The sequence below is a fragment of the Periplaneta americana genome, chromosome 16 (assembly GCF_040183065.1).
Source record: "Periplaneta americana isolate PAMFEO1 chromosome 16, P.americana_PAMFEO1_priV1, whole genome shotgun sequence".
NCBI lineage: Eukaryota > Metazoa > Arthropoda > Insecta > Blattodea > Blattidae > Periplaneta > Periplaneta americana.
Genome location: NC_091132.1, coordinates 176,794,745 through 176,808,827, shown reverse-complemented (window position 1 = coordinate 176,808,827; position 14,083 = coordinate 176,794,745). Strand labels below are relative to the sequence as shown.

General features: G+C 35.5%; 1 protein-coding gene across 1 annotated transcript; it reads right to left on the bottom strand.

Annotated features, from left to right (window-relative positions):
• Nucleotides 1-106: 106 nt before the first annotated feature.
• On the bottom strand, nucleotides 107-12,241 carry LOC138692045 (zinc finger protein 708-like). Its single transcript, XM_069814883.1, has 6 exons — nucleotides 12,124-12,241; nucleotides 11,236-11,603; nucleotides 9,002-9,099; nucleotides 5,952-6,080; nucleotides 5,630-5,715; nucleotides 107-3,225 (listed from the first exon to the last, which is right to left on the bottom strand). Exons 2-6 carry the CDS (start codon nucleotides 11,582-11,584, stop codon nucleotides 2,646-2,648), a joined length of 1,242 nt encoding a protein of 413 aa, XP_069670984.1. The 5' UTR covers nucleotides 11,585-11,603; nucleotides 12,124-12,241; the 3' UTR covers nucleotides 107-2,645.
• Nucleotides 12,242-14,083: the final 1,842 nt, after the last annotated feature.

Here is a 14,083-nt window from a genome sequence, read left to right as displayed (position 1 = left end):
GTTAGGTTAGGTTTTTGTTATCTCTTGCATATACTAATCTGTGCAGGATTTTCAGGGCCTGGTGATGTTGGTTTAGTGATGTCATTATTGGCTGGGGTAATAGTGGACATAGAAACGAAGTTACAATATAGCATTTCTGTGTTTATTTCATTATTATTTGTTGTGCTTCGTTACAATCCAGTGAATTAATACAAGTTTTGTGTTCTTCACATTACAGACAGTGCGTTCGTAGCTTGGCCGGACCATTATAACATAACCTAAATAAAATAAACAAGTGGTAAAAAAGTTTTAATTAGGGATGATGAAATAATCAAGAAAACTTTTAATTAAGGATAATAATAATAATCCGTGGCGCTACAGCCCGTGAAGGGCCTAGACCGACCAGCCGGCTGCTGGCCTCACGCCCACATGCCGAAGCAGAGGTGGACGATCATCCAACCAGAATGGAGGTATCGTGTGGTTCGCACGATGATCCCCCCAGCCGTTATAGCTGGTATTCGCAACCGGATTTCGCTACCTATCGTAGCTCCAAAAGTGCATCACGATGCTGGGTGGGCACTGGTTCCATACACTGGCCGAAATTTCATGAGAAAATTTCTTCCCCCATGAGGACTCGAACCAGCGCGCATTCCATAACGCGAGTCAGAGCCAGGATGCCTTAGACCGCGACGTCACGGCGCGGGACTTTAATTAAGGATAAAGAAATAAAAAATAAACATCAATTTTAAAAGGAACAATTATTGAAAGTACAATTTTTAAATTTGAATGTTTTGTGTGTCCAGTCGAGCTACGAACGCACTGTAGTATCGTGCCTATGTTCCTTTCCTCCACTAGATATCACAATGTTTGCACTTTCATTACTATGCACCTCTTATATCAGATGTAATTTCCTAACAATTTCTTTTTCTTCAAATATATACATATAAAACTCGGAAGTTTTCAAATCAATCTCTACAAGAAAAAAAAAAATCCCTTACAACAAATCCAAACAATTTTCACACCTAAAAGCAACGAAATCAGCGCTAGTATCACTGAGATTTCTGCAATCTCAAGAAGCAAGGATGTAGGTGTTTAGGTCCCTTGGTATTCGAAGTATGTGTACAGTTCTTTAATAAATGCCTGCAACGTTGAGACCTGTCAGACCCTGGTGAGTGTCCATCAAAATGTTATAGAGGGACTAAATTTGAAAGTAGTTCCTTCACAATTCTGACAGCCATCCTCGCCAGACAGCTCATGGAAGTAGCAAAATCTACAATTCCAGGAATGGCATTATTTCAGGACACACGTGTGGAGTAACAGCATTCCTTACCGTGGAACGAGCACGACCAGGTTCAAATTCTGGTAGAGATTTTTCCGTGGTTTTGCCTCAACCCATTAAGAGCAAATGCTGGGTAATTTTCGACACTGGACCCCGAACTCATTTTGCTGGCATTATCACCATCTCATTTGGAGGCTATATAACCAAAACAGTTGATGAAGCTTCGTAAAATAACCTATAACAGGCCTCTCCTGACTGCAAGCACAGAACCTGCTGTATGATATCCACGTCAGTCCAATCCCAAAGCAGAAATTCCACATAGTCTTCATCGATTATATAAAAGCCTTCGATTTCAGTTTCAAATTGTTTAAAAGTATAACAATAAACACACAATCTCAACAATCCACATTTTTCCTTGTCTGTGCTGTCTACACTGTTAATGTGATATCAAATTAACAATAATATCTGAAATTATGTGCATCTGCTTCGAAAGTTTTCAATTTACGAATTAACCAACAATCTGGGATTGCTGCAATGAACATTAAACTGTCAGAATTCAGATACACTCATTTTTCTTCAAGTCCCTACTTGTTTTAAGTTGAGACGCAGATGGCTAGAGAAAAAACCATAAGGACTACATCTGGTAAGAAACGTTCTTTGTCCCGCGACACTTCCAAAGAACGAAAATTTAAAATGTATTTCTTTTTTTGTATCAAACGTGAATGACATTGTCGTCTTCATTACTGTTCTTTAAATCATAGCCAAATGTACATAATATTTAGTTAAACCAACCATGTAAACAGTTGGCCTTGAATCAAACAATAACAAAAGAACCTAATATTAAAATTCAATTAAAAATTATTTTCACACAAATGACTGCTATTTAATTTCAATAAAATATTATTTTCACCTAAAATATCACATTATATATTAGTAGTGAAAAAATATTGCATGCAACACGACATTTAATAGATTTTATTCACACGTGAAAATAATCTAATGAGGCGAACTGAAGAGATAAAATTTCCAATCATGAATAAACTCTCATATAAATCTCTTGTCACGTAAATTACTATTTTTAAAGCTCTAAAATCCCTGAACCAATTATTACACATTTTTTTTTCATTTTCCCCGAAAGCGAGAAATATAATCCTCAGACACCACAACTTAATACTTATGTAAAATTGCTTATATTTCGACATTACCTAAAATGCGGAAAATTCTATCGACACACGTCACAGCTGAATGCCTTACCGCCTTAATACAGCTTTCGAAACTTTTTGACGTTCCTCTATTTTTAAACAGATGGCCCACAACAGACATAACTCTCGCCCGTATTTACGAGCGAATGCTATTTCAAATAAGTAGAGTATGATTACATCGTAAGTCACGGTTGTTGTATGGCGTGCAGAACTCTATGATTTTTTAGATCAATCAATTTGTCATAGATTTTCCCACAAATATGGCACCGGAATAGCTTCGTACGTTCGTGTGACCGTTCGTGTCTCTTCACATAATGCGTAGAATTGAAACGTTTCCCACAAACGTCGCATTTGAATGGCTTGTCGCCAGTGTGTAAGCGAGCATGTTGTTTCAGGTATGCCAATAGCGCAAAATTCTTTCCGCACACACCACAAGTGAACGCCTTATCGCCTGTGTGTAACGTTGCGTGGTGTTTCAGTTGTATGGATTGCGCAAAATTCTTTCCACACTTATCACATCTGAATGGCCTTTTGTTCGTGTGAACAACTGAATGCTTTCTGAGATTTCCCTGCAGCGCAAAACATTTCCCACAAACAACACAACGGTATGGCTTCTCGCCTGAGTGTACGCGTCTGTGAAGTGTGAGATGTGTCACTTGTTTTCCACAAATATCACATTTGTATATCTTCTTCCCAGCACGCATGTCGCCATCGCGAGTAATATTTCTGAAGTAGGATAATCCTTTACTACGGATAACTGCAAGGCTGTGAACAAAATCTGCTTTTAGTAGGTGCAATTACGACTAAAACGCAATAAATCACTAACACTAATGCTATATCTAATATTATACACACTCACAAACAAAAACACACTAACACGTATATCTATGATGCGTCATGAAAAAAAGCATAAATGACAAATTGATCACTTGGTGTTGTAACTTCCATCTAGATACAAAGAAAAGAAACTACCTCACATGCAAAAGAAAGTCATAGTTCTATCACAGTCAGTCACGAATGTTGAGTTTTGAAGGTGCTAGGAACAATAGACTGCGCAGGTAGTATTTCGCAATGTCTGTAATGAGGAGATAGTAGCCATCCTAGTGGTTAGCAACTATCTATGGATGCATATTTATTACGTTTTGAACTTCGTGACTATATATACCAGACTGTGGTTCTATCTTGCTCCATAGTGCTGAGATAATAATTTAATTTAAACATTTTATAGTATATTTACAAATAACCTGATTAATACATTATTGAAATGAACAAATGTTATAGTGTCATTTTCTTTAGATACAATGGACATGGAATTAGATGATGAATATGTACATATGGAAGTAGGATTTCGCACTTTATTTAGTACAATGGAGTCATGCTCATCAATTCACGTGGAAAGAGTTGGCGACACTGACTAAACAAAGGAACGACCATACCATAAATTGATAGTTATAAATCGAGCTGCAGCAGAAATTATCGCGATGTATGACTATGATTGGTTGGAATTAAAAATATCATTACACTTTACTGACCGAAAATAGAATGACGTCATATAAATTCTTCACTATCATCACACAATACACATATGGAAAAGTCCTATCTTGTTCATTGTCTAGCCAAATAATCATGACTTGTTATCAATCTGATCATCATAACAGCAGATTTAGGTGGCTTTGGAATGTTATCTCGGGAGTAGTGAATAGAATTTCCGAGGTTTCAAATTTTGCTCCATCCGAAATTTGTTGTCTTTGGTATAAATCTGAATTGTTTTCTCATTAGAATTTTACAAAATGAAATGGAAGTAATAATTATGTCTGTAAGTTTTAAGTGAATTTTTTTTTACCGAAATAGTCTCCTGTCGCTTTTCTTTATATCAAAATAGGTAAGATTCCATTGTAAACTCATATTTTTGTTTAGTTTGGTTAGGTAATATATTATTTTCTTACAATATTTATTTTTTCAATATTTGTAGACTGATATACAAGCAAACATTCTGGATGACATACAGATACATAATGACAGAGTAGAAATAAACATGCAGACAAACTCATGGACATCCAGAAGGACAGATATTCGTACAAACATTCAGGGAGACATACAGAGAGAGATGCAATAAGTCCGCACAGTGTATCGAATCGTAAATTTCAACATGTTAATACGCCAATTTATTTATTTATTTACTTACTTATTTATTTATTTATTCTAGTGTAGTTAAGGCCACCAGGCCTCCTCTTCCACAACACCAGGAATACAAGTACAATAAAAGAAACAAACATAACAAATATACTATATACAAAGTAAAGCTACACAAGAAATAAAGAGAGAGAGAAAAAAACACTATAATCAAAAGAAAGTCACACAAAAATATACACAGGTTGCAGTCACACAAACTTTAAAAGAGTGATTAAGTATCATAATTAATTCTATCCCAACTAATTAACTGACATAAACAAGAAACTTGCAATTTTAATCTAGATTAAAATAGAAAAAGAGAAAAAAAACACAAATCAATACTTCTAGCAATACCTAAAAAACATTAACTAAGATAAAATTTTCTAATTTACTTTTGAATTTTGATAAAGTCCGGCAGTCCCTGACGTCATTAGGTAACGAATTCCAGAGGCGAGGTATTTCTACAGTATAGGAAGTTGAGTATAAAGACGTTCTATGATGAGGGATAGAAAGAAGTGCTTGATGTCGGTTTCGAAGAGTTGTAAGAAACTGAAAGCGCGATAACAGATAATAATTCGGAGTAGAAGTATGCATGATTCTAAACAGAAGAGACAGTGAATGTATTGTTCTTCGTTTCTTCAGACGCACCCATGAAAGTAACTGAAGGGAAGGCGTTATATGGTCAAATTTACGAGTATTGCAGATGAATCGTACGCACACATTATGGACACGTTGTAGTCTCTCAGCTAAGAGTGAACTTACATTAGTTAGCAAGGAATCGCAATAATCAAAATGGGGCATTACAAGCATCTGAAGAAGATTCTTTTTTAGACTAAGTGGTAGAAATTCTTTCATATGAAACAAGGAGTGAAGTTGAGAAAATATTCTTTTGCAAGTCTGTCTCCTTTTTGGAGATGCAATACATCAACAGCATACTCGTAAAAAAAAGAAGGCAGTGAAAACAAGAAAGAAGTTAAGCCTCACACACTTCACTTACCTCTCAGCTGAAACTTCGTCTTCAGAAGATACTTGCTGTCCGACCTTCTCTTCTTCCTCCAAGGGGCTCCAATCACATGACTCTTTCTGTAAAAGAAAATTATGCAAAACCGAGATATAGGACAATATAGATGAACAGTGAATGCAGGGTAGGTTATGTGCTGCCGACTTCATTTTAAAATCTATTTAATCGAGGAAAAACTGCAGCATGAAGGAACAAAAAGCATGACGTTAACACTGACAACCTCTGATCACCTGGCTGTACCAGCCACATCAGAGTAAATCACATTGTGAGAAGTACCAACTTTATAAACTGTACTCACTTCAGGTTCACACTTCATGGCAAATGGTTCTGACTTTCCCGGAAATATCATCTCCGATTTCAGATCGCAGTTCTGATCCATAGTTTCGGTTTTTATTTCGGTCATGGGCAGGTCTACTGAATTTCCATACTGCAAAATACAGAATATAATAACGGTCTTATTAATAAACACTCTCACAAAAACGTTTAACTTCCTTAAAATTATAAAGTCAATAGTACGTATGTAAATTTCTGACTAATAATCACTATATACATCGTGTATAAAAATGAAATTCAATCAGTCGGAGCTAAAAGGAACTAAGTCACTTTTCACAACTTTTCAGGAGAAGCAAAAAACATTCCAATAATAACACAAATGTATATATTTTTATGTTATAGAAGACAAAAGAATATTTAAAAGTCTTAGTTCCTTGTTCCACCGTTCGATACGCATGATATCTGTTGTTAAAATTGCTGCATAACCCAAAAATGTATATTCTGACTTTGTTCCTTTTAGCTCCGACAGATTCAATTGTTAGAGAACTACGTCATAGTTTCGTCATTATTTTGTTATTAGAGCCCGGATGTTTCGAAATTGCCTTTTTTACTGGGTGGAAGTAAATCATTATTTGTATATTACATAAATGTGATTTGGAGTAAATCAAAGTGATAGGGCTAAATTTTATTTTGCGTATTTTGCATTTTTAAGGTGTTTCTTAGTAATAAATACCTCTCGTCGTCATTTTTAAGCGCTATTTCTTTTTTATTTGCAATTTTCTAATTAATTGTAATGTAATTTCTATATAATTTAAATTTTTGAAACAATGACTAACTTTATTAACAATAGTAAATAAAAGTAATTTATTTCCGTGCTTAATCTGCTAATGATCGTGCTTTAATACTATTGGTGTAATATGAATAATGGTCGACAATCTACAGTTACAAATATAATATTTTCATATCCTCACGATATCAACATCAGCTTTATAATTTTAAATATTAAGCTCGTTCTCATAGAAGTTGTCACGTAGCATTTCCAATTGTTTGCTTTCGTATTTTAAAAATCTTACTGTTACAATTTTGTGCTAGTCTTGTTTATCATTGTAGAAGAAAAAAATTTGAATGAGGAACAGTCAGTTATTGTCGGGTGACAGAAGGTATAAGATCGGTTAGCTAGAATGTCTAAATTCAGTAAACCATTGTAAAGCAAAATTCACGCTTACGTAAGTCAATTGGGTGCCCATGTGTTTTCAACTGATGGAACAGTTTTGTCATGTAAGGCTTGTGAAAAGACAGTTAATCCCGAAAAAAAGTCTTTTATAAGTCAACATGTTCACCTACGAAGTAAATATGTGAGTCGCAACTTGCGATTTCTTTCTATGGAAATATGTGAAGGCACAAGTCTACAAACGTAAGTCGAGAACATAGAAGAACTGAAAGCTACCATCCGTCAAGAAATTGCGGTAATATCGCTAGAAATGAACAGATGGATAATGTACAACTTCAAGGAGAGACTTCACAAATGTATGGCGTATAAAGATCGGCACTTGGACAGGATTATTTTCAAAATTATGTGGCAGGATATGTTCTTTCAAACTGTGAAATAAAATTCTGAATAGCTTCCATCATTGCTTTGTTATTTATTAGAGGTCAGGGGAAAAAGGGGGGATGTCCACTTCCAGGCAAAATTCAGATTTCCATTCGCTTATATACTTCATATGAAGTGTATTCATTCTACACTTAGAAAAGGGGAAGAAAGTTCTCAGTTACCGAAGAACTGCTGGTTAAATTATCAGTATTATATTTGAAATGATAAGAGTTTCAAATTTTAAAATTGATTACCTGAGAATTGTTTAAAAGTGGACATCCCCCTTTTTTTCCCCTGGACTCTTACTATTTGATATTCGAGAGTCATTTCTGCCAAATTCTGTATAATATTGCTCACTCCAATTTCTAGACAGAGAATAACATCGAAATGATAGCCGTCCAAATCTTGGATTCAAATAAACAAAATAGAAAATGTAAATTAATGTTTAAAAAATACAGCATGAAATTTTAAAAAATAATATTCTGCAACAAGATGTGGTACCTATCAAAACGATAAAAATTTATTGAAAATAAATAATATGAATTGAATATTATAAATATGAATAGAGATGGTGATTGATGATGTTCAATGTAGATTTTAAGATGGTTGATGCAATTGTCTGAAGAGATTAATCAGCAATTTTTAATTTTCTGAAAAAAAGTCCACACCTGTGGAGTAACGGTTAGCACGTCTAGCCGCGAAACCAGGTGGCCCGGGTTCGATTCCCGGTCGGGGCAAGTTACCTGGTTGAGGTTTTTTCCGGGGTTTTCCCTCAATCCAATATGAGCAAATGCTGGGTAACTTTCGGTGCTGGACCCCAGACTCATTTCACCGGCATTATCACCTTCATCTCATTCAGACGCTAAATAACCTAGATGTTGATAAAGCGTCGTAAAATAACCTACTAAAAAAAAAAAAAAAACGTACCTCCAATGTAAATTTGGGAATTGTTCCTCGCGTACCAAACATAACTCCTATGACATTCCAATCTTGAATATTATATTTATGACTGAGATCATCACAGCATGGAAGGTAAATAGCGCGTTTCTCTTCATGTACCTGCTTTCGTTGATCTTCATTAATTTCGAACCTTACAGTGGGGTCAAGAATGAGACCAGATTTTTTTTATCTCAGAGAAACATTTCACTTCTAAATGTATGTCAAATCATTAGAAAAATATCCCTATGCCATTTAGTCTGTGACTGTAAACTATGACCGACGCAAGAATTAAATGACATTGTTTCCTGTCATGTTCTAGCAAGTAACATCTCTCACTAAACCAACTAGTAGCAAGCCATTTCAAACACCCATGATGTCATTTTAAGGATTTACTTTGTCAAAACAGCCTAAGTGCACTCTCAGAGTGTTTCATTGAACACAATGGCAGAAGCGGTACACAATCATTAAAAAAAACACTGAGCCTCCTATCATCTAGTTCTTCCATGGAATTATCTAAATAGCAATATATTCTCAATGTAGCCCACCTGCAACAAAGGCTTCTTCTCTTCTACATCTACGCAATCACTTGTTCGTATAGAAAGTGGATCGACTCCAGGTTCCATCTTGATCATGTCCATCACGACTGCAAAAGAAATTAATAAGGATCTTAAATTTACACGCAGTGCCTATGGCAACTATTTGGGCAGATTTACTAAATAATATCACAGTCTAGTATATACAGTCACGAAGCTCAATACATAGCAAAAATGCATCCATAGATAGTTGCTAGCCACTATGATCGCTACTATCGCCTCATTACAGACAATACGAAATAGTAATGGCACAGTCTACTTATTGTTCCTAGCATCCTCCTCCAATTTACAATGAATTTTTAATGTAAAATGACCTATACATGAGATCTTACTTTTTAATGTATAAACACACACGTCTCCTATTTACAATGAATTTTTTAATGTAAAATGTCCTGTACATATCATAATTTTTAATGTATAAACACACAGAAATCTCCAATTTACAATGATTTTTTTATTTCATCTCTTGATCTTGACCCTTCTCCTCTGGTTGTCCATGCATTTTAAGTGATAAGATAAAGGTAGCGTTTTACATCATTCCTGTCTTTGAATTCATAATATCTCCTGACGATTGCGTCTATCCGTTGTTAGTTTCTTTTTTATACTGGACATTTTGCTGTGAACATTTTTGTATGTGGACATTTCTTACTGGACTTTTTCCCTTGGACATTTTGCTCTGCACATGTTTGTTTGTGGACATTTTTCGTCTGGTCATTTTGAAGAGTACAATTTAACCTAGAAGCTTATATAGCTCAACTTATAAATGGATTATACTTGTAATTGAGAAATAATCTGCTTGCTCAACTTTCTACAGGCTTGTAAAATGAATTAATCAACTTGCTATCTATTGCATATTTTTGTATTGTTCGACAGATGAATACTTTACGTTTGTAAACTGAATTAATTTTGCTGTGTATTGCGTGTTTTGGTATAGGCCTAGTTCCACTGCTTGCCATGTATTATATACCGTACTCTTTTGTTTAGTTAAACTACTTATGATGTATTGCTATATTGACCAATCAGCGTAGCTGAGTAGGCAGACTCGTTTGCGTGTTGATTCGGACCTGCATATGGGCTTGGGTTAGAATACCGCTTGGTTGATTGCCTGGTTACATTATTACCGAGGCTTTCCCCAACTGTAAGACAAAAATTAGGTAATCTAAGGCGAATCCCCGGATTCACTTCATCTATCTAAGAAACTGTGTAACTTTGACTTCTTCCACATCTTAAATATTCATTGCAAATTCAACCTCGCAAATTTCTAGCGCAATAATTAACAACAGATCCCTATTAGAAACAACGACAACCAAATTTCTTGGCTTAAAAATCAATAATGTGTTAAATTGGAAAAATCATATTAAAGAAATTACCCCCAAACTAAATTCAGCTTGTTTTGCTATTAGATCTATGCAAAAGATAGTATAAATATCAATACCTTAAAAACAATATACTTTGCATACTTCCATTCGGTAATGAGTTTTGGAATAATATTCTGGGGAAATTCCACAGATAGTAACAGTATATTTCTATTACAAAAAGAGTAATTAGAATAATAGTAGGTGCCAAATCTAGTGAATCTTGTAGGACTAATTAAAAAAAACTACAAATAATGCCCATGGCTTGTCAGTATATCTTTTCATTAATAGTCTTCCTCGTATGTAATCGTGAAAACTTTGTAACTAATTCAACAGTTCATAGCATAAATACACGTCAAAGAAATGACTTTCATACTCAATCGGCAAGTCTATCGTGCTATCAAAAAAGGAGTACGTTATATGGCAGTAAAAATTTTTAATAGCCTCCCTATCGATATAAAAAATGAAACTCAAAACATAAGATTATTTAGGGCCTAATTAAACAAGTACCTAATTTCTCACGCCTTCTATTCTGTAGGTGAATTCATGACATTCAATAACACTTCATGAAATTGATACTAGAACTTTGTGTTGTACTAGTAGACTATATTGTAAATCTCGTCTGTATATATTTCATCTAGACTGTAACTATAAATTAAGACTTTATAATAGTATTAAGTTTTTTGACTTGTTCCATATTCTAGCTGTAAAGCAGTGTATGAATACCATGGAATATTAATAAATACAATACAATACAATCTATGGAAAACTATAAATGAAATGGAGGGGAAGGAGAATTCAAATCAGCAAAGCTTGCTGTCATGGACCTACCTTTTGTTGCTGTGGCTGTCTCTGTCCTTGTTGCTATTGTAGTCGATTTTGCTGTTGCTACTGTTTCTACAGTTGTTGCTGGGGCTATCGCCTCTTGATCTTTTTGTCTTTTCTCAGGCCCTTTACTTTTTAATTTACATTCTGAGGACATATATAATAGCTGATTTGGGAATATTGAAGTAACTGCATCATCTGTGAGTTTAGGTATTTTCCTAGGCACTACAAGAACGCTACCGTCACTTGGAATTGCTTTATCTTCCCGCACAATATCTCGTTCTGAAAAGTGTTCGATGCAAACGGCGTCGGTACTACTGGGCTGAAAATTGTCCCCTTGAATAGAATTTGCCATTGTTGCCTTCTGTCGGGATCTTTTGGAAAAGAAAACATAGTTATATAACCAGCGGTCGCAATGCGAGAGTTTAACTTACATGAAGGAACGCAGCACTTTCTAGACATGGTAATAACTTAATTAAAATAAGTACTGTTCATATAACTTACCAAATTTGGATAAACGAGCGTTGAGCGGATTCCGTCTATTTTGGAATAGACACCGACGCACTTAGGTTAGGTTAGGTTAGGTTAGGCTTTTATTATCCCGTCAAGATGAAGGTAAAAGCGATTGAGTATGATTATTTGTTTTCTATGTTGGCAGTTCAAGTACGTCGGTGTCTATTCCAAAATCGGCGGAATCCCCTCAACACTTGTTTCACCACAGAGCGTTATTGCTCGGAACGTGACGTCATTCTTTCATTATAGGCCTAGGCTACTGACCCGAAAACGTGGCAAGTCCTACTTTGAGCGAAACCCTCTTTTTCAAGAAGACATCATGGTTTATATGGAATTTCATACAGCAATAATTATGTTACTCTTTGTGGTAGGGAAATATACCTGACATGAACTGAGCAGCCACTTCCAATACGAAATTCAATACGCCAAAATTTGCACCTTATTAAAAACAAAAACTGTTAATTAGTTTGGGATTGCTCACACTGTGAATCGATAAGAACTGTTTAAAGTGTGATCAAATATGCCGTGATAACACATTCTTTACAAGATGGTACATGCAGAATTGGATACCTCTAAACCTTAGCGATCCAAGCGCAAATTTTAAAGATTTACATTGAGTTCACTATCGAATTCGAAATATGATTACCTTTCAATGCTATAGTGATCTAGGTGCTAAATGCGTCATTTGCCCCCCAAGACCTACAAAATCCCTTTTGTTGCAACGATTTCTTGATATTTGTCACTGCATTATTGTTCCAAGTGTTACTTTCCATGCTAAAGTAGCCCAAATACACTCGAGAGATGTGGAAAGAATTGATAGAAAGTTGCAGGAAAAAAAAATTGAAGTAAACCAAATGAGGGGGGGGGGGGAATTAGCTCCGACTTTATTATCAAAGATACCAATGAGGGAAAAGAAAAATACGTACTTATGGCTTTTAAGGAACCCGGAAGTCTATTTCCACCCTTACGCAAGCCAGCCATTTGTCTTTATCCTGAGCAAAATTAAAGACCTTTGAGGAGGCCGAGACGTAGATGGGAAGATAATATAAAAAAGGATTTGAGGGAGGTGGGATATGATGGTAAAGCCTGGATTAAAACAAAAGTAATGCTGGAGAAAAATGATAATTTCAAAGACCCGTTAAACAACATTCGAAAAAGGGCTCTACTGTATCTAATACAGTATGGAGAGACTTGTGACATGAATGCTTACCATGTAGTGAAATAATTGAACAACAGAAAAATGGAGGAACACGTTTGCTAGCCCTGACCAAGTTTATTCCAAAACAAGATACGTCATATGCAGTAAGGTATGAGAAAATGATTGATCTGAGGAAGATGTCAAAGCACACACCAGTACCACAAATACAAAACATTTTTTTGAAGAAACTACCATTTTTGCAGAGAAGACAAGCTGAAGAAAGCAACTGTGCAAGAACTGTGAAAGGATATAATAATGATAGAAGTCACTGAAATGAAGCTAATTCAATGTTTTCTGTTTTGTTTACCATAGTGGACAATGTTAGGTAGTAGGAAACACAGAGGATTTAGTGAAGAACAGTTTTTCGAACATGGAATGAGTGATAGTAGGAGGAAGTAGAATAAAGTCCATGAGATTTGCTGATGATATGGCGTTGTTAATAGAAGAGGAGATTATACTAAGAGAGATGACACTGGAGTCAAATGACAGCTGTGAGCAATATGGGACGAAGATAAATTAAAACAAGACAAAGACCATGATCATAAAAAGAAAAATAAAGAAGGTAAATATGCGAATTATAAATGAAGCAATAGAACAAGTGCACAGCTTCAAATACTTGGGCTGTACTAAATGCACTAACATGAGCTGCTGACAGGAAGTCAAAAGGACGACAGTATTGGGAAAGGAAGCTTTTAATAGAAAAAGGAGCATCTTCTGCGGACCTCTGAGAAATAACTAAGGAAAAGACTAGTCAAGTGCTTAGTTTGGGTCAGAAACATGGACATTGCGACGAAGTGAAGAGAAGCTACTAAAAACATTTGAAATGTGGATATGGAGGAGAATGGAAGCGCGTGAAATGGACAGACAGAGTAACAAATGAAGCTGTGTTGGAAAGAGTGGGTGAAGAAAGAATGATGCTGAAACTGATCAGGAAGAGAAAAAGGAATTCGCTGGGTCACTGGCTGAGAAGAAACTGACTGCTGAAGGATCCACTGGAGGAATGGTGAACGGGAGAAGAGTTCGGGGCACAAGAAAATATTAAATGATAGACATTAAGATATATGGGTCATATGCAGAGATTAGGAAGGAAAATAGGATAGATAGGAGATTGCTGGGTTTGCAGTGAAAGATATACCCTCGGAC